At 38.4% G+C, this 20,868-nt stretch overlaps 1 protein-coding gene across 1 annotated transcript; it reads right to left on the bottom strand.

Moving 5' to 3' along the window:
- Positions 1–15,386: 15,386 nt before the first annotated feature.
- LOC147852469 (uncharacterized) lies at positions 15,387–19,915 on the bottom strand. The gene is made up of 7 exons (XM_087333913.1): positions 19,451–19,915; positions 19,301–19,340; positions 18,662–18,742; positions 17,653–18,349; positions 16,467–17,609; positions 16,113–16,183; positions 15,387–16,060 (listed from the first exon to the last, which is right to left on the bottom strand). The coding sequence occupies exons 1-7, from the start codon at positions 19,913–19,915 to the stop codon at positions 15,387–15,389; spliced, it is 3,171 nt and encodes a 1,056-aa protein (XP_087190039.1).
- Between the last annotated feature and the right edge of the window lie 953 nt (positions 19,916–20,868).

Genomic DNA, 20,868 nt, shown 5'->3' with positions numbered 1-20,868 from the left:
TGTTGCACATTCAAATGCTCTTTCTTTAAATATTTAGCTCTTAAATCATTGTAGGTAATACCACTATACTTTTCCCCAATATCAGAGAAAGATAACAACATGTTCCTCCAACATGACATTTTCAAAAGATTAAAAGTTAGATTACCTTCCACAATGCATCTAACCAACATTGTGTTTGCATGGTCTTTCTTGATCAACATAGCAACATTTGATCCTCTCCTTATCGTGCTTTGAGTGAGACCTTTTCTTCTTGAACCTTCTGTATCTTCAATATCAATAGGAATTTGGTCTATTGAATCCTTCTTAGATGAGGCACTTATGCTAGCCATTGAAGGTTGTGATTGGAACATTGAATCAACCATTGAATCCACAATGCCTTCTTGAAGCTCAATTTATTGTTCCATGACTTCCACTTCTTTAATGCGTTTTAGCTTCTTGCGAGTCAATTCACTTTCTTGTGCTACTACCATAGCCTCTTGATATGCCTCTAGAGTTACTTGCACACACTTGTCTATACCTTCACCTTTAATTCCAGCAAGGTGAGCAACTAAATGTGTTAGTGTCCCAGACCCATGAAAACCACATAATCTACAATCCCAATAATAGTTCCCAGATGACTTCCCAGCTTGTTTGTTCACACAATATTTATCCCATAAGGGGGATTCCTTGCATGGCATAGTTGATTGAGTATGACAAGTTCTAGAGATTCGAAGTTGTCTTTTATATTTTCCTAGATTCATGAATTCACAATGTTAAATATGTGAATAAGGAAATCATGTGATGTAACAATGTAGGAAGAGATTGTTTGAATGATAAGCATAACCAAATGACAAATCTGAATGGAAGCTAGCTACCTAAGCAAATGACATTCCATCCATATTAAGAGGAAAAAATTATTATTCATTAGAAATGAATTATAAAGAGCATCATATGGAACTTTTACCTGTGATATAGGCATGCTCTTGAATGAAGAGACTATTCTTTGATAAGCCACCACAAGCTATCAATGTCTCTATCTGCCACCAACATTGTTATATTAAAGAAGGGATAGACACACATATAACCAAACCATACATGTAACATGTTGAACTATACAATAGTCTATTTATGCATATAAATTAATGGAATTTGTCTTTTGATGAATTCAATAGGAAAAACTCCAAACAATCTTGGATGGCGTCGTGGCGGTGATTTAACATCTCTACTGAATCACCGATAATTAGCTTTGATCAAATTAATAATCATTGAAGAATGCTTGAGAAGAGAGTAAGAGTGTGGTATATAGAACACATTACATCGATTGACCATAAAGCTTATCATCCCCCATAAAGCTTATTCTTCGATGAAACAAAGAAGACTAAACTAGGGAGAACTAAGAAACTACTTATGCCTCCAAGTTGTGCAATATTTCAACAGAAAACGAGTGTAGGGAGAAATAAAGAAGCAATTTTCTGCAATAACTCCTTTCCATAGATTGAGGAGAAGGAAGAAGTAATCTATCCAATGATTAAAGAATTTTATTTAGGCTTTCTAACCGAATAATTGTGACTAAATGAGGGAGAAAGAAGAGATTAGGGTGAAAGCATGCGAGTGGAAACAATTAGCTATGTCCTTGACATAGCTAATTAGCTATGCAAAAAACTACTATTGATAAATAGTCATTTTAGTAAAAAGCCATCATTAATAAATTAAGTATGCAAAAAACTACCATTGAAAATACTAGAGTGTTTTAATTACATATGTAAATGAGTGCCATAAATGTGCAACATAAATTGATGTGTGCACTATAAATGTGTACCATAAATTATATATCGAATTCCTAGGTCCATTATGCATGATCCTTTGCCACATCACGTAGGCCATCTCTAGTTGAGTACTGTGGGTTAGTTGCTACCACTGTTGCTTAACCCTATCGAGTCCACCTGCCGCCACTCTACACTGAGGGGCCGCTACTGTGCATTCCAAGCATAATCAAAGAGCTGCTCAATCTGACGGGGTTCTCTTCTCTGTGACACTCTACACTCAGGGGCCACTACTGTGCATTCCAAGCATCATCAAAGAGCTGTTCAATCTGATGGGGTTCTCTTCTCCGTGCCACTCTACACTCAGGGGCCGCTACTGTGCGTTCCAAGCATCATCAAAGAGCTGTTCAATCTAACAGGGTTCTCTTCTCTGTGCCACTCTACACTCAGGGGCTACTACTGTGCGTTCCAAGCATCATCAAAGAGCTGTTCAATCTGATTGGGTTCTCTTCTCTTTGCCACTCTACACTCAGGGGCCGCTACTGTGCGTTCCAAGCATCCTCAAAGAGCTGTTCAATCTGACGGGGTTCTCTTCTCTTTGCCACTCTACACTCAGGGGCCGCTACTGTGCGTTCCAAGCATCATTGGTAACTGTTCAATCTGACGGGGTTCTCTTCTCTGTGCCACTCTACTCTCAGGTGCCTTCTATGTGCGTTCCAAGCATCATCAGTAACTGTTCAATGTGACAGGGTTCTCTCCTCCATTGCCATCATTCTATACTCAGTTGCCGCTACTGTCCAGTCCCGGATTGCTTCCACATTTCGATTTGACAGAGTTCACTCATCCAACGGCAACATTCTACACTCAGTTGTCGCCATTGGTCGGTCTTGGATCGCCTCCTCAACTGTTCGATCCAACGGAGTGAAATCCTCTACTTTTCGGTCTTGGATTGCAATAACTTTTCTGTCTATTGATTATCTTGTGTATTGTTGTGTCTAATCTTGTGTATTGTGGAATATTTTTGTGTATTGTTGTTGCCCATAGCCATCTTAATACTTGTTTTTTTTTCTGGAAATTTAGGGTTTTAACATGTCCAGCCAAATGGAAGGGGAAGAAGGGTGTTTAGAATTACCCCTCAATGATCATAAGGATAGGGATGATGCTATCAGGACACAACAAGCCATACGAAACTATTGGGCAGAAAAAAAAAGGAAACATCGTCAATTGTTGAAGGATACGAAAGCCACACTCAGTAAAGGTAAGGATAGTTTAGCTGAGAATGTAAGTAATGCGACTACCATCATAGAGAGAAAGGTTGTAGACTATTTCAATGTTCAAACCAAGCACATCAGCAATGAAGAAAAGAAGGTAGTACTTTATGGAATATGTAATGATCCATCGATAAAGGACTTAGTTGATTGTGATGGTCTTAATGCAAACATATCATCTATTTTAGTAAATAATCTTCGTAATAGTTTCGTATCCATGAGCAGGTCAGAAGATGATATTGTCTTAAAAAGGTCTAGTCTAATGATATTACTTAATAATGATGTTGACGATATAAACATCAGTGAGCTATCTAAGGTAATTGGTGTTAGTAGAAAAGCAGTGTACAATACAATGAACCGTATAATTTCCTCGGGTGAAGGAACTAGTCTACTAAAGCTAACTACAAGATGTAAGCCAATGACACCCATAACATTTGAAATCAAGGATGTAATCACAATGTTTTGGACTAATGAGAGTAGGGTTTCACCCAATGAAAAGGATTTATGCAGGAAACGTGTTGGAAGAAATCAATACGATGAAATCAAGGATGTAATCACAATGTTTTGGACTAATGAGAGTAGGGTTTCACCCAATGAAAAGGATTTATGCAGGAAACGTGTTGGAAGAAATCAATACGATGAAATCAAGGATGTAATCACAATGTTTTGGACTAATGAGAGTAGGGTTTCACCCAATAAAAAGGATTTATGCAGGAAACGTGTTGGAAGAAATCAATACGAGGAGCATCCCATTCATCTTCTTGATGTACCTCAAGTATTTACATTTATCTCAACATTTGTTTTGACTCTACATGGAAAGTTAATTAGCTTAGTTAGCAGAAAAGCTAATTAGCTTATCAGTTACATTTACCTCAGTTAGCTACTAGGATAGCTACTACATAGGTAACTGGCTACTCTCAATAGCTACTACCATGATAGCTAATTAGCTATTCTCAATAGCTAGTTTAGGTACTACCAGATAATTAGCTGTACTGGTAGCTAGTTAGCTATTTCGTTATTACCAACTAATTAGCTACTAGCAAAGCTAATTAGCTACCATGATAGCTAATTAGCTACTAGGATAGCTACTACATAGGTAACTGGCTACTCTCAATAACTACTACCATGATAGCTAATTAGCTATTCTCAATAGCTAATTTAGGTACTACCAGATAATTAGTTGTACTGGTAGCTAGTTTGCTATTTCGTTATTACCAACTAATTAGCTACTAGGAAAGCTAATTAGCTACCATGATAGCTAATTAGCTTAATAGGATAGCTAATTAGCCACCGTGATAGCTAATTAGCTACTAGACTAGCTAATTTGCTACCATGATAGCTAATTAGTTAGGACAGCTAATTAGCCACCATTATAGCTAATTAGCTACTAGACCAGCTAATTAGCTACCATGATAGCTAATTAGTTACTACGACAGCTAATTAGCCACCATGATAGCTAATTAGCTACTAGACCCACTAATTAGCCACCATGATAGCTAATTAGCTACTAGACCAGCTAATTAGCCACCATGATAGCTAATTAGTTACTAGGAAAGCTAATTAGCCACCATGATAGCTAATTAGCTACTAGACCAGCTAATTAGCCACCATGATAGCTAATTAGTTACTAGGAAAGCTAATTAGCCACCATGATAGCTAATTAGCTACTAGAGCAGCTAATTAGCTACCATGATACCTAATTAGCTACTAGAATAGCTAATTAGCTACCATGATAGCTAATTAGCTACTACGACAGCTAATTAGCTACCATGATAGCTAATTAGCTACTAGGACAACTAATTAGCTACTAGGACAACTAATTAGCTACCATGATAGCTAATTAGCTACTAGAATAGCTAATAAGCTACTAGAATAGCTAATTAGCTACTAGAATAACTAATTAGCTACTAGGATAGTTAGCTAGTTACGAGAATAACTAATTCCCCTTTATTACGCAGGTTGATTTATTTATTAGGTTCAAACGAATGCATCCAACTATCAAAGTTCAACTACGAACATTTGAGTCTCTTAAGCCACACTTTGTGAGACGCTTAAAGGATCGATACACATGTTGTTGCATTTACCATGTACAGATGGGTTTTCTGAAGGACTCTGTTAATCTACTATGTCACCATAGCGCATCCCTAACTAATACAGTTTGCACATGTGGGTGCCCAATCTGTCGATCAAGCCCGCAAGAGAAGTGTAAATCATCTGAGCACGTTATCTCTTCCATGAGTTATTTATTAGATTCAATATTGTGTCTGAGAGAAACTGACGCTATCTTCCATATTCATAAATGTGTCATGGGTTTATGTCAAGATTGTGGCCCTACTAGATTTAGGTGGTGTCCAAATGAATTGAGTAGTGATATTGATATCTGTGAAGTTCTTTGAGTCAGTGAACACCAATTTTGAAGGAAAGGTGTGTAAAAGAAAGGATCTAGTTCGGAAGATGCTTAAACCAAGGGATTTGGTGTCTCTGTTTGTAGTATCTCTAGGAAAGTTCATTAAACACAACTTCATTTATTCATGGCTGTTCGCGGTTATTCCAGGTTGGATGGTCATTGTATTGCGGTTAGAGAATTGACTTGTTTTTGCTTCCATTGTGTGCAGGGAAATTTGAGATATTGTCTAAACAAAGCATACATTCAGAATTGGGAGTATCACACTCTGAATGATAAGGAAGCAGTTGATGGAGAAACAGGGCAGAATGCTGACTTCACATATGAGGGACTTGGAGATACTTTGAGTGATGTCCTGAACGTTGGGGATAACTTTGTTGTAAATGCTGAAGAAGGCAATTCAGAGGGTGCTGATTTCTATATATTAAAGTGCACGGTTAGTAAACAGTGTGCAAGGCAGAATATTGTAGATGCATGGGGAAATTTTGTATCTGCCGGGACATTCTACATCGAAGGCATTTTTTATGCAAAACTAGATGGCTACGAATATGTGTACAGGCTATTAGAAGACAAACCAATAGCATAGATGTACTCTCATTTGGTCAGGTGCATCAACGTCCCAATGTCAGAATACAATAGCTGCTCAGCTTTATACACTGTTGGTGCTAATGTGTATGAATGTATTTACAATAGTATGCCATGGAATTTGTAGCTACAAGTAGCACTTACCATGTTCTCTTGTAAAACAAACATGTATTTCGCGAAAACAGTTAAATAAATTCGTTTGGAATCAATTTCTTGTATACAGTCTGCTTTCTGTGCTTCTTTCTCAATAAAATCATGTCTTTTTTGTTAAGTTTTAAGTTATAAGTTAGAGCGAAATAGTCATTAGTAGCTAATTAGCTATACAAATGCAGCTAATTAGCTGTCAATAGCTAAATAGTCATCAATAGCATGAAATCAACAATCTGCAACATATTCCTCAAATTACACAGTAGATAAGTACAGTGGGAACAAGTAATTAAATTCTTCATTGAATAATGTCATCTCTTTACATATTTATAAATTACCATTGGAAATGTCTACAAAGCTCCTATAAACAGCTAAGCTCTTGCTAGTCAGTGGAACGAGTCTACATATATTATCCACATATCGAGCTCGGTATGGAGTCCACAACCATGCACCTAGTTGGCAGCTCACTGTTTGCACCAAGTACTGTTCAGGCATTTCCTCGGGTAGAATGAGACAGCATCTCCGAATATTGAAGTAGTGCCGGAAATGTTCTGTATCCAAAATCAATGTATTGTCGGCATTATATTCAGGCCAAGTAGCCCAAAAATCAGAAAGTCTCTTGAATCTTGCAGCTTCCATTTGCTCACAATTTTCTCGTGCCCATTGACCTTTAAAATGACTTCGCCATTTTGGGAAGAATCTTGCCAAACACTTCCACACATCTGATTTTGGTTTTTCACTCCAAATAAACAAATCAAAGTATTGCACACCCCACTCTAGAAACTGATTAGCGTCCCTCCTTGGTTGCATATATCTCACACTCATCAAGACTTTATCAAGCTCCAAGATCAAGGCTCTTCTTTCGACTTCTAGTGGTTTAGGTTTCCATTCCTGAAACTGAGCCGCTGTTACACCATTTTCTGGTAGGATACGATTAATCCCAATCAGCTCAGGTTCGGCCGACACAACTGGCGTCCTTTTCCTCTTCAAACCCCTAGTCGACTGTGTTGGGCCTGGCTTCACATTCTGATGCTCTTGTTTTGTCGACTTAGTTATCAATCCTTGGATTACCTCGGTGCATGTAGCTACTGATCTGCTCGATATCAATTCACTGGTATCACATGTTGCATCTACCTGCAACACCAAGTCATCCGTGCTACATGCTGCATCTACCTGCAACACCAAGTCATCCGTGCTACATGTTGCATCTACCTGCAACACCAAGTCATCCGTGCAACATGCTTGATCAACTTGTGTGACCAGATCACTTGTGTTAGTTGCTACATCTACTTTCAAGATGGGGCCCTTTAAACATGCCGCAACATCAACAGTATCCACACTGCCATTGGCCTTACGAGCAATAGAATCAAACCCTTTAGACTCTGCAACATCAGAAAACACCAACATATTCACACTCGCAAAGTAACTAACAGTCTCACAAAACAATATCCTGAACATCAAAGAGTTTCAGTCATAGAACAACACTCTTCAAATTATCTTGGAAAAATATCATAGAGTTCCATTACATAATGTGGATCAAGCAACAACCAATCTGAGGTTTTACTTGTCCAACAGGATAGTAAAACTTCATAAAACCCTAGCAAAATCCCTAAGCTAACAATCATATCCAACTAAACAGTATTTCGCTCCACTACGTCTGGGCCCCTTGACCGAGTAACTGGTCTTGTTCCCGATCGTGGCCCCTTCTTCAACCTTTTTCTGGTCGGTTCCCCATTTTAGCCTTGCTTCTTTCACCCAATGCGCAAGTGTGTCCTCCTCCGATAACCTTCCCATCGCCTCAGCAGCTAATTGCACATCAGTCGTTTCTTGAACTAGCTTTTCAAGTACAGAGGGATCTGTTTGGACATTTTCAGTAGTTGGGCTCGATGGGGTGGAATCAAGGTCTTGAGATTCGAAGAAATGTTGCATCAAGTGTTCATAAACACTGTTGTTGTGAACCTCAGTTTTACATGTTGTTTCCACTATTTCATGGCATTTCACATCGTTATCTAATTCAGTACACTGTTCCAAAAGAATAGGGTGGAGCTGATCTGAAGGAGATGTGATAGCAGGACTCTTACTTTCAGCCACGTTGGCAGCAATATCCTCATCTGTTGCAACGTCATCAACACCAGACACATCATGTGCCGTCCTTAATCCACAAGATTCTACAATAACATGGCAGCTATTTAGGATAGCTAATTAACTACTTTACTAAACTATGGTAGAAGCTAGGATAACTAATTAGCTAGTACGATAGATAATTAGGATAGCTAATTAGCTAGTACGATAGCTAATTAGCAAGTATGATAGCTAATTAGGATAGCTAATTAGCTAGTACGATAGCTAATTAGCTACTTTACTCAACTATGGTAGTAGCTAGGATAGCTAATTAGCTACTATGGTAGCTAATTAGCTACTTTACTCAACTATGGTAGTAGCTAGGATAGCTAATTAGCTACTATGGTAGCTAATTAGCTACTTTACTCAACTATGGTAGTAGCTAGGATAGCTAACTAATTAGCTACTTTACTCAACTATGGTAGTAGCTAGGATAACTAATTAGCTACTATGGTAGCTAATAAGCTACTTTACTCAACTATGGTAGTAGCTAGGATAGCTAGCTAATTAGCTACTATGGTAGCTAATTAGCTACTTTACTCAACTATGGTGGTAGCTAGGATAGCTAGCTAATTAGCTAGTTTACTCAACTATGGTAGTAGCTAGGATAGCTAGCTAATTAGCTACTTTACTCAACTATGGTAGTAGCTAGGATAGCTAATTAGCTACTAGGATAGCTAATTAGCTACTATGCTACTTTACTCAACTATGGTAGTAGCTAGGATAGCTAATTAGCTACTAGGATAGCTAATTAGCTACTATGCTACTTTACTCAACTATGGTAGTAGCTAGGATAGCTAATTAGCTACTTTACTCAACTATGGTAGTAGCTAGGATAACTAATTAGCTACTTTACTCAACTATGGTAGTAGCTAGGATAGCTAATTAGCTACTTTACTAACTATGGTAGTAGCTAGGATAGCTAATTAGCTACTTTACTAACTATGGTAGTAGCTACGATAACTAATTAGCTAGTAGGATAGCTAATTAGCTACAATGAAAGCTAATTAGCTACTTTCTCAACTATGTAGTAGCTAGGATAGCTTATTAGCTACTAGGATAGCTAATTAGCTGCCAGTAGCTAATTAGCTACTAGGATAGCTAATTAGCTGCCAGTAGCTAATTAGCTACTAGGATAGCTAATTAGCTGCCAGTAGCTAATTAGCTACTAGGATAGCTTATTAGCTACTTTACACAACTATGGCAATAGCTAATTAGCTACTATGATAGCTAATTAGCTAGTAGGATAGCTAATTAGTTGCTAGTAGCTAATTAACTACTATGATAGCTAATTAGCTACTAGGATAGCTAATTAGTTGCTAGTAGCTAATTAACTACTATGATAGCTAATTAGCTACTAGGATAGCTAATTAGCTACTAGGATAGCTAATTAGTTGCCAGTAGCTAATTAGCTAGTAGGATAGCTAATTAGCTTTTTTACACAACTATGGTACTAGCTAATTAGCTAGTACCATAGCTAATTAGCTACTAGGATAGCTAATTAGCTACTAGGATAGCTTATTAGCTACTTTACACAACTATGGCAATAGCTAATTAGCTACTAGGATAGCTAATTAGTTGCTAGTAGCTAATTAGCTAGTAGGATAGCTAATTAGCTTTTTTACACAACTATGGTACTAGCTAATTAGCTAGTACCATAGCTAATTAGCTACTAGGATAGCTAATTAGCTAGTAGCTCATTAGCTGCCAGTAGCTAATTAGCTAGTAAGATAGCTAATTAGAAAAGACTAAGCTTATTAGCTATAGTATGGTATACCTGTTAGTTTTCTCCACTCATTTGGTAGAGCTGTACTGCAATCTCCCAAACAGAATGCAGCAATTCGACAGGCATGTTGAAAACAAAGCAGATGGTATGTGTGGTTGCATGGTTGTAGTTGAACCAACAAAGACGCAGTTTTGTCCTCCACACCTAACCCGCAAGCGATGCAACGTGCTTGAACTGTCAATAAATCATTTTCTGGTTCTGCTTCATTTGGTAAGGGAGCAAGAATGTTCAGGTCCAAATCCTGTTTGGTCCTTACCATTCCCTCCACAAAATGTAGCTGCTTCTTAAGGCAGCTAACTACCTGTTCTTGATGAATGTATTGTTCCTTCAACGCAACAGAGAAATTTACCGATTAATTATTCCTGTTGTTGAAAGATACACCAACTTTGCTCAAGAATCGTTAACTTACTTGAAGCTTATCCAAATTGTAATTTGCAACAGTATTTACACCTAGAAGGTCCAGGTTCATTGAAAGAACCTGGATCTCTATTTGCAGTTGTATTTTACGCTGGGGATCTAGTGGCCCCTATAATTCAAGCTCCTGTTGCGCAACCTATTCCAAATAATGCTTGATTGGCACATTTTACCCTTAAAGTTATTTATAACACAATCACATACCAGCAAAACAATAGTTACCTGAATCTTATTTCTAATCGTTGTAACAACGAAAGTAACTTTGCTCTCCATTGCAGAAGCCATTGTGGCTTTCTCTAAATCAGTCTTAAAGAATGCCAATGTCTCACAGGCTTCATGGACATTTTTTAGCATATAGCTAACCAATGTCTCACCTGTATCATCGACATTGGCTTTCCTTGGGTATCCGTGTGGTGTATGCCCCTGGTCTTGCTGGGAGTCGGCAGTTGCATCAACAGCTGCCATGCTCCCAAATCTGTCTATTTTTTGTGCCAAGGTCCCCATCTTTCGGCATCTTTTTACCGATGCCTCACCATAGACTGCCCAAGCTACCCTATACATTTCAGGGTCTCTGGATTCCTTCGCTGTTTTGCAGTACTCATATGCAAATGCTCTAGCAAATGAAACTGAGAACTCATTGTTGACTGGGATCTCCTGATGAACTTTCTGGTGCAGTCTCATGCAGTCATCGTACAAGTCGGCTTGTACATGCTTCAACTTGACCTTGCCTTTGACTCTAGGCACTGTATATACTGCCATCCAGTCTACATCACTGATCAATTTATCACTTAGGACAGCAGGGTCAACACCCTCGAGTGACAGACCATAGGTGTTGTGGAAGTCCTCCTTTCCTTTGTCTCACAAAATTTTGCGAGGTTTAGCACTCTCGTATACGGAGGAACGAGCCATCTGAAATATCATTTTAGAAATCAGAAATAGTGCAAAATCAGAATATGTGAGAATCAGAAACCCCGATCAACAACAACAAAAATGGTGCAAAATCTTTAACTTAGCAAATCAGAAACCCTAATCATAATTTGTATTCAGAAATTTGAAATCAGAAACCCTAATCAAAATCTGTAATCAGAAGTTTGAAATCAAAAACCCTAATCAAAATCTGTAATCAGAAGTTTGTAACCAGAAACCTTATTCAGAAATTCTAATCAGAAATTTATAATCAAAAACCCTAATAAAAAATTAGAAATCCTAAACAGAAATTTATAAACAAAAACCCTATTAAGAAATTCTAATCAGGAATTTATAATCAAAAACCCTAATAAGAAATTTCAATCAGAAACCCTAATCAGAAATTTCAATCACAAACCCTAATAAAAAATTCTAATCAGAAATTTATAAACAAAAACCCTAATTAGAAATTTCAATCAGAAACCCCAATCATCACTAAAGACAGGATTAAACACAAAAAAAGTAATATAAACACACCTGTTGCTACTCCCCGATTTGCGAGACATCCTTGTATGGGACTCTAAGGACTTCGCCCTATTCGATTTTGGGGAAATATGAATCAGCACCAAAGTTCAGATAGTAGTCAAAAAGAAAAAACAAATGTTTTGGGTTTTTGTAACTGAAACATACCTGGACGATGATCGAGCGGGTTCTGTGTTGTAGCTCTCAATCTGTAATGTTGATTTTCTGCTGTTGCGGGAGCTACGTCTGCGTTCGTGCTCTGAGTACTCCATTTGCGTTCAAAATCAGACTTAGGCTAAATAGATGATGGTGCTATTCCCCAAGTTCCACTACGTCTGAAACAGAAGTTCAAATATTTAAGTTTTTTCATAAATTAGTTTTTCAAATATTTGATTTTCCCACAAAAAAGACTAGCTAAACAAATAGCTAATTAGATATGACCATTTTAGTAGCTAATTAGCTATAATAGTGTTTCCACTCGCATGCTTTTACCCATTATTTCTTCCTAATTTATTCCAATTTACTGCTTAATCATACAAGATCAATGGAAAGAAAGGAAATTCCTCCTTACTTACATCTAAGTTTAGAAGCAATTTCTCCTCAATTATGAATGAAAATCAGTTAATCAACAGAACTTGAAGCATTTTGACAGGAAAAAAGTCACTAAATTAGGGAGAGGAATCCCTAATTAAGCCCATCCAATATGCATGCCTTCCAAAGAATTAACATTTTCAAGAACATCAAAAACTAAAACGGGTGAATAAAGAGATAATTTCCTATAATATATATCGAAATTGCAGGTAATGAATTGAAGATTAATGGAGTCACATCAGATAATTAGTAGATGGATGACTCTTCAAAATTTTCATTACATGTAGGGAGAAGGAAAAAAGCAAATTTTCTCCTAAATAAGTTCACTTTTAGATCAAAATCGATAGAAGTTCCAATAGGAAGAATCAAGTAGAAATATATCCCTCAATCGACAGGAATTGATCTCTCTTGAGTTAACCGCAAACTAGGAGGTTGTTAGATTTCAAGAATTTTTTAAGAAGAAAGAAGGAAATCAACGAAGGAGAATATACCTTGTTACTTGTAGTATGTACATTGAGCTCTTAAAAGGGAAGAAAGGGAGGAGGAAGAAGAAGGGATTCATAGCTTCACAGTTTGGATTTCGTTTAAGCAGCTTCCATGTACTTGTGTAAAAACCTAGTGTCTACAAAATGCAAACACTGTAACACTCGTTACAAAAACCCCCAAATTGTTTTTTTCATTATTAAAAAAAGCCCTAGAAAATTAAATTTTAAATTATTTAGAAATTTAGGCTTACAAAAAATGGCAGTTCCAAAAGGTAGAATACGTGTGGGTATTCTAAGACGTACTCTATTTATAAACTACATGTTTTTTAACAACAACGGTACATTCCGTATCATCAATGGTCTTGACTGGAAGGAGTTCGGTTTTGCTTGCCGGCCAAGGAATCGGTGCACTTCTCAAGATGCACGTCTTTCACCTCCGGAATTAGGTTGTTTTTGGCAAGTCTTCTCATCCCCTTCTGGCTCATATGACACAGTCTCTTGTGCCACAGCTCACCGGCAATGTCAGATGCTATGTTCACTTCTTCCCGACATATCCGGGCATGCATCAGATACATCGTGTTGATCGTCCAGGCTCGAGTCACAATCAGGCTTCCTTTGCTGAATTTCATGACTCCGTTCCGGTTGCTACCTATGTAGCCTTCAGCGGCTGATATAAGGTTCAACCGAACCTCCGGAATGTGTCGGACATCCTTCAGCAGCAGCTTGCACCCGGTTGATGTCGTCAACCACACATGTCCTATGCCGATGATTTAGCAGGTACCTTCATTCCCCATTCGGACACAACTGTGATCTCCGGTTGTGTAGGATGAGAAGAATTTCCGGTCTGGTGTTAGATGGAACGATGCTCCAGAATCGACACCCACGTTGTCTCGTCGCCGACAAGGTTTACCTCATTCCCCTCAGTACTGAGCATCAGTTCTTCTTCACTTGTCGCGATCGCCGATGTTCCTCTTCTCTCCGAAATCTTCTTCGGTTCTGGTTTGTCTGCTCCCCCTTTGGATTTCCGGAAGTTTCGGTAATTCTTCTGGAAATGCCCTGACTTTCCGCGATAAAAGCAAGTATGCCTTCCCCTTGACTTCAACCTCGTCCCCGATTTGTCCCAGTTTTGGGGACTTCGATACCGGCCTCTTCCCCGGATATGGTCATCTTTTGTGACCAAGGCCTTCGGATCAGTTTTGGACTCCTTGTCCTTTTGGCGAGCTTCTTCATCTAGCAAGCTTTATTTTACCCTTGCTAGGGACAACTGCTTTCCTTTTGGCTCGACGCTGCCCAAAGTGACAACCATCATCTCCCAACTATTTGGGAGGGAACCGAGCAGGAGCAATACAAGTACCTGTTCGGCGAGAGGTACTTCGAACGAAGTTTTTTGGTTTATGTGGCCTTGAAATGCGTTCATGTGCTTCGCCATGCTGGATCCGTCCTAGTACCGGAGTCTCACTAACTTCCGGAATACCGAAACCTAATTTACGACGTGTTTACTCTCCAACATGGTGCCGATTTTCTCCCAGAGCACATGAGCTTTTCTTTCTTCATTGAAGTTGTTATAGAGGTTCGTGTCGATGAAGCACCGGATGTACGTCGTTGCCTTCATGTGCATCACCTCCCATGTCGTGGCATTGATCTTGTCTGATTCCTTGTCTCCGAATTGTACCAGCAGCCAGAGATCTTTACCACGAGCGTGTCCCTCATCTTCGACTTCCACACTGGGTAATTGGAGCCGGTGAGCTTGAACATGCTGCCGAATGATTCTTCCATTCCCTTGTAAGATCTGATACTAGTTTGTACGGAAATAACGCTTGGCCAGAACCGAGTCTTCAACAAGGAATAGAAGAGAACAAACTAAAACCGAGATGACACATGATGTTTACGTGGAAAACCATAAACGGGAAAAACTATAGGAGCCCACAGACTCCAACTATCACTATGAGAGGAGGAGTACAAAGTGAGACTCAGAGGCAACGACCTCGAGCTCTATGTCATCGCCAATGGTGGTTACAAACAGAAAACTAGTTCTGTATATATCTCTATTTCTCTCTCACTCTCACTCTTTGTATACAACAATATACAACATCTAACAATAACCACCTCTCTTACATAAAGTGATTGCTCTAAGTCATATTTATAGTTATTTGACTTTAGGGCTATTTACCAATATAGCCTTGATGGGCTCACCATGAAACATATTTACACATATGTCCTTGGATCCGGTTTGCACCAGATTCACTCGATCCGGGTTCCGGGTCTCATCTGGAACCCTTCTAGATCTGGTTCCTTCTTCCGGCTCGTCCGATCCGACTTGTCCGGTTCTCATCCGGATCCCATCCGGAGGGACCGAATTCCCAACAATTTTCTCATCATGGCATGGAAACGTCACGATATCCTCCCCCTCTAGCCCTACACATCCCCTGGCATGCGCCAATGAATGTCTCCTTCTTCAGCTTCATAGATGTCATCTTCGTTGAGGAAGTTGGTGCTTTGATCTTCCCTTCTCTTGAATAGCTTAATTAGCTTTCCTGCAATTGGTAACTTTAAAGCAACTCCATCCATTTCAGTTAGGAAATAAGTTGCATTTTTGTTCACTTGTCTAATGATATATGGCCCGAACCATCTTTTGGCAAATTTATGAGAAGTACTATGTTGGTTATCCAAGCTGCTATCATAAACTATGACCCAAACACCTTCTTGGAGCTTTCTTGGTCGAAGGCGATGGGTTTTATCAAATCTGTCTTTGTTCCGTAGTCGACAATGTTTCATCATTTCCGTAGCTATTTGAACATCTTCATCCCTTCTTTCTAGTTGTCTTATTCTAAGAGCAACCAAATCTTCTCGACTCATTTCATCTGCCCATGGCAAGGCAACCCAGGAAAATACCGATTGCTCTACTGGCATAATTGGCTTTTGACCAAGTATCAATTCTGATGGCATAAAGCCAGTCACGGAACTGTGAGTAGTGTGGGTAGCCCATAGTGCATACGGTAACAGATGAGGCCAGTTAGCTATCTTGCCATCACAAGCTTTCACCAAAGCTTTTACTATAGGGCTATGTCCACACTCAGCCTTCCCATTAGCTTCAAAGTTTTATGCCGTATTTAAGGATAGTTGAATTCCCATTCTTGAAACAATTAAATTGTTCAGCTTCGTTAGAATCTAGTTCTCCTTTGTCTGCAACAATCTTCCCAATGCACCCGTACCTACATATCACATCTTCAAGAAGGAACTTACAAATAGTTGAAGTGGTTTTTTGGCGTAGGGGTTGGCCTTCCACTTGATTTGTCAAATCTTCTCTTGCCAATACAAGATATCTGATTTGCCTAAACCCCTACAAGCATCATTACAATATCCACAACCGATTTATAATGTAAAGATAAAGAATAAGTAGGTTGCAACCCATCACGATGTCGAATATTCAAATACATTTGGCAGTTCTCACACGATTGTAAATACTCTGCAACATCATTGTACATTCCAGCCTACCAAAACTTCTCTTTTAATTTCAAGTAGGTGGCCCAAACTCCATGATGACCTACCCGTAAAGTATCATGAAATTCAAATATTAGTTTTTGTTGTTCTTCCATTCTTCCAACAACTCTTTGCGGAATACCTTTCACAACTTTTGGATGTCTCCAAAGATATCCCTCATGAAGAATTTTTTTATAAGATTTCTTTCTTATTTTATAAAATAGCTCCCTTGACCATGTTCCATCTTTCACATGAATACTCAAGTATTTTCCAATTTGTAACATCTCCCCCTCGTACTCAAATTCACGAAGAATAACATGAACATCCAAATCACATGACCCCTTCAAGTTATAATTTATGGAAAAGAAATCAAAACTCTCATCTTCTTCATCAATCATTACCATAGTATTTTTACCTTTAAACCTCGCTCTTGAGAGCATATCGGCAAATGGGTTATCCGTTCCTGCAATGTGCTTGATTTCAGGACATAGTGATTGTATGTAAGCAATCCATCTAAGCATAGCTATATCAAATGTTTCACAACTTGAAATCATTCCTAGCAATGGACGACAATATGTTTCAACCATAATTTTTGCACCGATTAAGTATTCACGATATGTTTTAATAGTTGTTAACATACCCCATAACTCTCTTTTAATCTGCAGGTAAGCTCTTTGGCGTTCTGTTAAGATTTTTGCACCAAATTGAACTGCGTATCTCAACCCATCCTTCTCTTTTTGGCTAACAACCCACCTGATCCTGATTGGACTTGTATCCACAATAACAATGATGGGGTGTTCACTATCATACCTAGCCTTTTGTAAAACAGGGGCATTCAACAACATTTCCTTTAGTTGGCGAATTGCATCTGTATGTACATTAGTCCAAAGGAAACTTGAATTCTTCTTAAGCAACCCATAAAGCGGATCAACCACATGTGTGAAATGTGGAATCCAAATTCGGTAAAACACACAAGCACCCAAAAACGTACGCACTTCTGTTAGAGATTTACAATCATCCTTTAGATTTTGAATTGCATTTACCTTAATTGGGGATGGCTTTCTTCCGTAAGGTCCACACATGTGCCCTACAATCAGAACTTCGGGAACAGCAAACATAGCTTTTTGACTTGAAAATGTAAGATGAACCTCTTCTAACCTTGAAAGGATTCTCACAAGCATCAATGTGGTCTGCAACAAACTTTCTACATCCGTTCGGCATGAGTTTTACATCCTTATTCATCGAGCATCCTTTAATTGGAACATCATCTAGAAAAGGCATAGTTATTTTTGGCACAAAATCTCTTAAAATTTTATTCATAGCATTCACAATATGTGCCACTGAATTTGTAGAACCTTGAGGCAACATACACATTCGCATCAATCCAATTGGTGTTCTTATAGTAGTTATATCATGACTATCAATAGCAAGTTGAAATTGATCATACCCTGAATACAAATCACACATAGAATATATAGCTCTTCCTGCGAAAGCTTCTACAAAGGCATCTACAATCGGTCCAACACCGACATTTCGAATAGTAACCCTATTGATAGGCTGTAAATCCTGAATGAACCTTAATGAAGCGTTCTTTTTAGGTATAATAAACCACTTATTCGAGTAGGGGGCATCTGATGGCTCCAAGTTACCCATTTCTATTTTTTCCTTAAGCAAAGCTATTACTTGCGATATTTGGGCCTGAGGAACAGGGATAGGCCTTAAATTCCAAGGAATATGCAGAACTGTAAATATAATCATTGGTTCCACAACTGTGGGATCTACACAATCAATTTCATTAGACTCAAATGCAAATGCTTTCCCATGACTAGCAACCATATTTCGAAAACATTGTCTTTCAATAGGCAAAAAATAATCATTCTCACCAATTTTTAGTTGATCTAGAGTAGCATTTGTAAACTTATGGCCAATATCCTTAGAATCCCGCAATGTTGGCTCAAACGCAACATTATTTAGTGTTATCAGTAATTTCCATAGGTAGATTCATAGCCATAGGCTTGACCTTTTGGTCTATTGTTTTATATTTAGTGTTAACTATTATTGCATAGCTATTTTTACTTGTTTTAGTTATTTTCATTATTTATTTCATTAGTTATTTTCATTAGTTATTTCATGATAGCTATTGCTAGCTATTTCATTATTAGCTATACAATCATTTTTTTCAATAAAATCAGCAATATGAAGGGACATACCAACAGAATTTACATGAACAAATCTCTTGTCACATTCTTTCTCATTCAAGCAATTTTCTAATATTTTGACTGTATCCACATCTGAATATTCAAGAAACATACCAGAAATTATGCCATCCCTTTCAATCATCCTTGAAGTGCACAATGCATCCAACATCTTCCTGCTCCCTTTATTTTGTGCATGACTTTCCACACCAAAGTAACAGGTAAATCCATCCATTGTATTAGAGAAAGTATTGATTGTTTTATTAATTGGAAAACTTTTTGCAAGGAAAGAAAGGCTTTGGGACCATTGTGTCCCTGCCCATCAATGATCCTATTTAAAAATCCGACTCATAAAATGACATATCATGCTCACAGGAATTAATTCGTAATTCTTCTTTATTTTTATCATGCCCTTGCCTAATAGTAAGAAATGGAACACTCCTCTTACCATCAGTACTCTAAATTCTAGCATATGGCGAGCCATCTTCAAGCACCTTCGTCTCCATCCTAGAAGATGTGATATATGGTTGACCAAGAATCACTAGGTATGACGAGGATAAAGAAATGTTGCTCCATTGGCACATCTCCAATGGTGATTTTGATGTTTGGGCAAGCTCCATGAAGTTTCTCGGTCATTGAATTAGCCGATTTTACCTTCCACCCATGATTCGTTTCCATTGGCCATCCGCCTTTCCTATAAATATCATAAAAAATTAGATTAATTTCTGAGTCGTGGTCAATTAAGGCCACGACCGGATCTTCAAGGTTTTCAATCGTCATGGGTGTCTCAGTTGTTGCCCTTGCCCAATGTTTCTTAGCATAGTAGCTTTTTAGCTCTTTCGGCTTCTCTTCAAAAGTTGTCGTCGCAATAGCTTGTGTACCAACAATGGAAGAGCTTGGTTCACCTTTGATGACCTCCACCATTGATTTCTTCACTTTATTTCCTTGGTTTTTAGTTGCTTCAATGCTTTGCCGTTTTCTTTTAATTCCATCTATTATAGCTTCATGAAATTCCTTTTTAGCTATGCCCAAAAGTTCCCTCAAGGAAAGTTCCACTTTGCTATCTAAAATTCTTTCTTCCAATACTTTTTTAAAATCAGTTGAAGCTTCAATATCAGATAATAATTTGAACGAGGGACTCTTCTTATCCTTATCTTTTTCAATGTCAGGGCTTACCATTTTTGGACTTTTTGTCTCCCTCTTTTTAGCGCTTCTTAGCTCCCTCTTTTTGTTATCTTCATTTTCCGCCCATTTCCATTTCTCTTCCATGATCACTTCATGGGCTTGGGTTGTTGCAACCTTCACGAAAGCTGAGAGGCCATCCACCGGGTCTTCCTAACTAGTTTTGCTTCGGCCAGCATCACCTCCACACTTCAACTTTTCAAACTCGATTTTACCCTTTCTTGCAACTTTCAAAATATACGGCCAAAATTCAGATTCAGATCCTCCTTCACCAACATGGATGACTGTAGTTGTTGGTTGATAGACAACTTGTGTCCTAGTTATTTTTGCATCTTCGATGATCGTTCTCATACCACCTCTTCTAAAGTTAGTTCGGAGAGGTAATCGAGTTTCAGAAAAATGAATCTTACCCTCTTTGAAGAATATCACCCCTCTTTCTATCGCTTCTTGATAGTTATCACACCCTCCTCTTGAATGGTCGACGTTATCACACCATATGCATTTTCTTTCATAATCTTTTTGGGGTTGTGAGGTATTTTTCTTCTTGTAGCTTTGCAACATGTAATGAAAGATCTTTTATACCTTTGATAAGATCGTCCATCACTGTTACGGGTACCCTCAAAATAGTTGACGAACTCCAGTATCATCCTTGATGGTTGTCTTCATTTCATATTTCATACCCCCGACAATCGAAAGATCTTCACACCATTGGGCTCTTTTGCTGATTCTGTTACAAGCTTTATGTATTAGATTCCAATGGGACACTAGACCAATGGGTGTAGTCCAGTCTTCAAGGAATGCAACTAATTTTTCTCGATATGATCGGTCTGATGCCTTCAAGAATAATATGACCTTCTCCGGTTCCAAAACAGTCCTTTCAGTCATTGTTAATTGGTTATACCGAGCTTGAAATACTTTTAACAACTCCATCACCGAAATCTTCTTGTCCTCGTCCACCCAATCCAGGAAACTCCTCCTTGACGCTCTGATTGTATCACGAAGCATGTACTCATTTAATAAAGCTTGCTCAAATGCAACCC

Source organism: Azolla caroliniana, unplaced genomic scaffold, assembly GCF_043228905.1.
Source record: "Azolla caroliniana isolate FFs.n. ecotype wild unplaced genomic scaffold, voAzoCaro1.0.p SCAF_18, whole genome shotgun sequence".
Classification (NCBI taxonomy): Eukaryota; Viridiplantae; Streptophyta; class Polypodiopsida; order Salviniales; family Salviniaceae; genus Azolla; species Azolla caroliniana.
This window is presented reverse-complemented; position numbering and strand designations above follow the sequence as displayed.

What these genes read in the sequence shown, in the direction of transcription:
- LOC147852469 (XM_087333913.1), bottom strand. Translation starts at nt 19,915, where the DNA reads ATGGAAGAGAAATGGAAATGGGCGGAAAATGAAGATAACAAAAAGAGG. An exon ending in AAACGAATCATGGGTGGAAG is followed by an intron (nt 18,743 to 19,300) that starts GTAAAATCGGCT and finishes TTGAATATTCAG; the next exon opens with ATGTGGATACAGTCAAAATA. An exon ending in CGAAGCTGAACAATTTAATT is followed by an intron (nt 16,061 to 16,112) that starts GTTTCAAGAATG and finishes AAAACTTTGAAG; the next exon opens with CTAATGGGAAGGCTGAGTGT.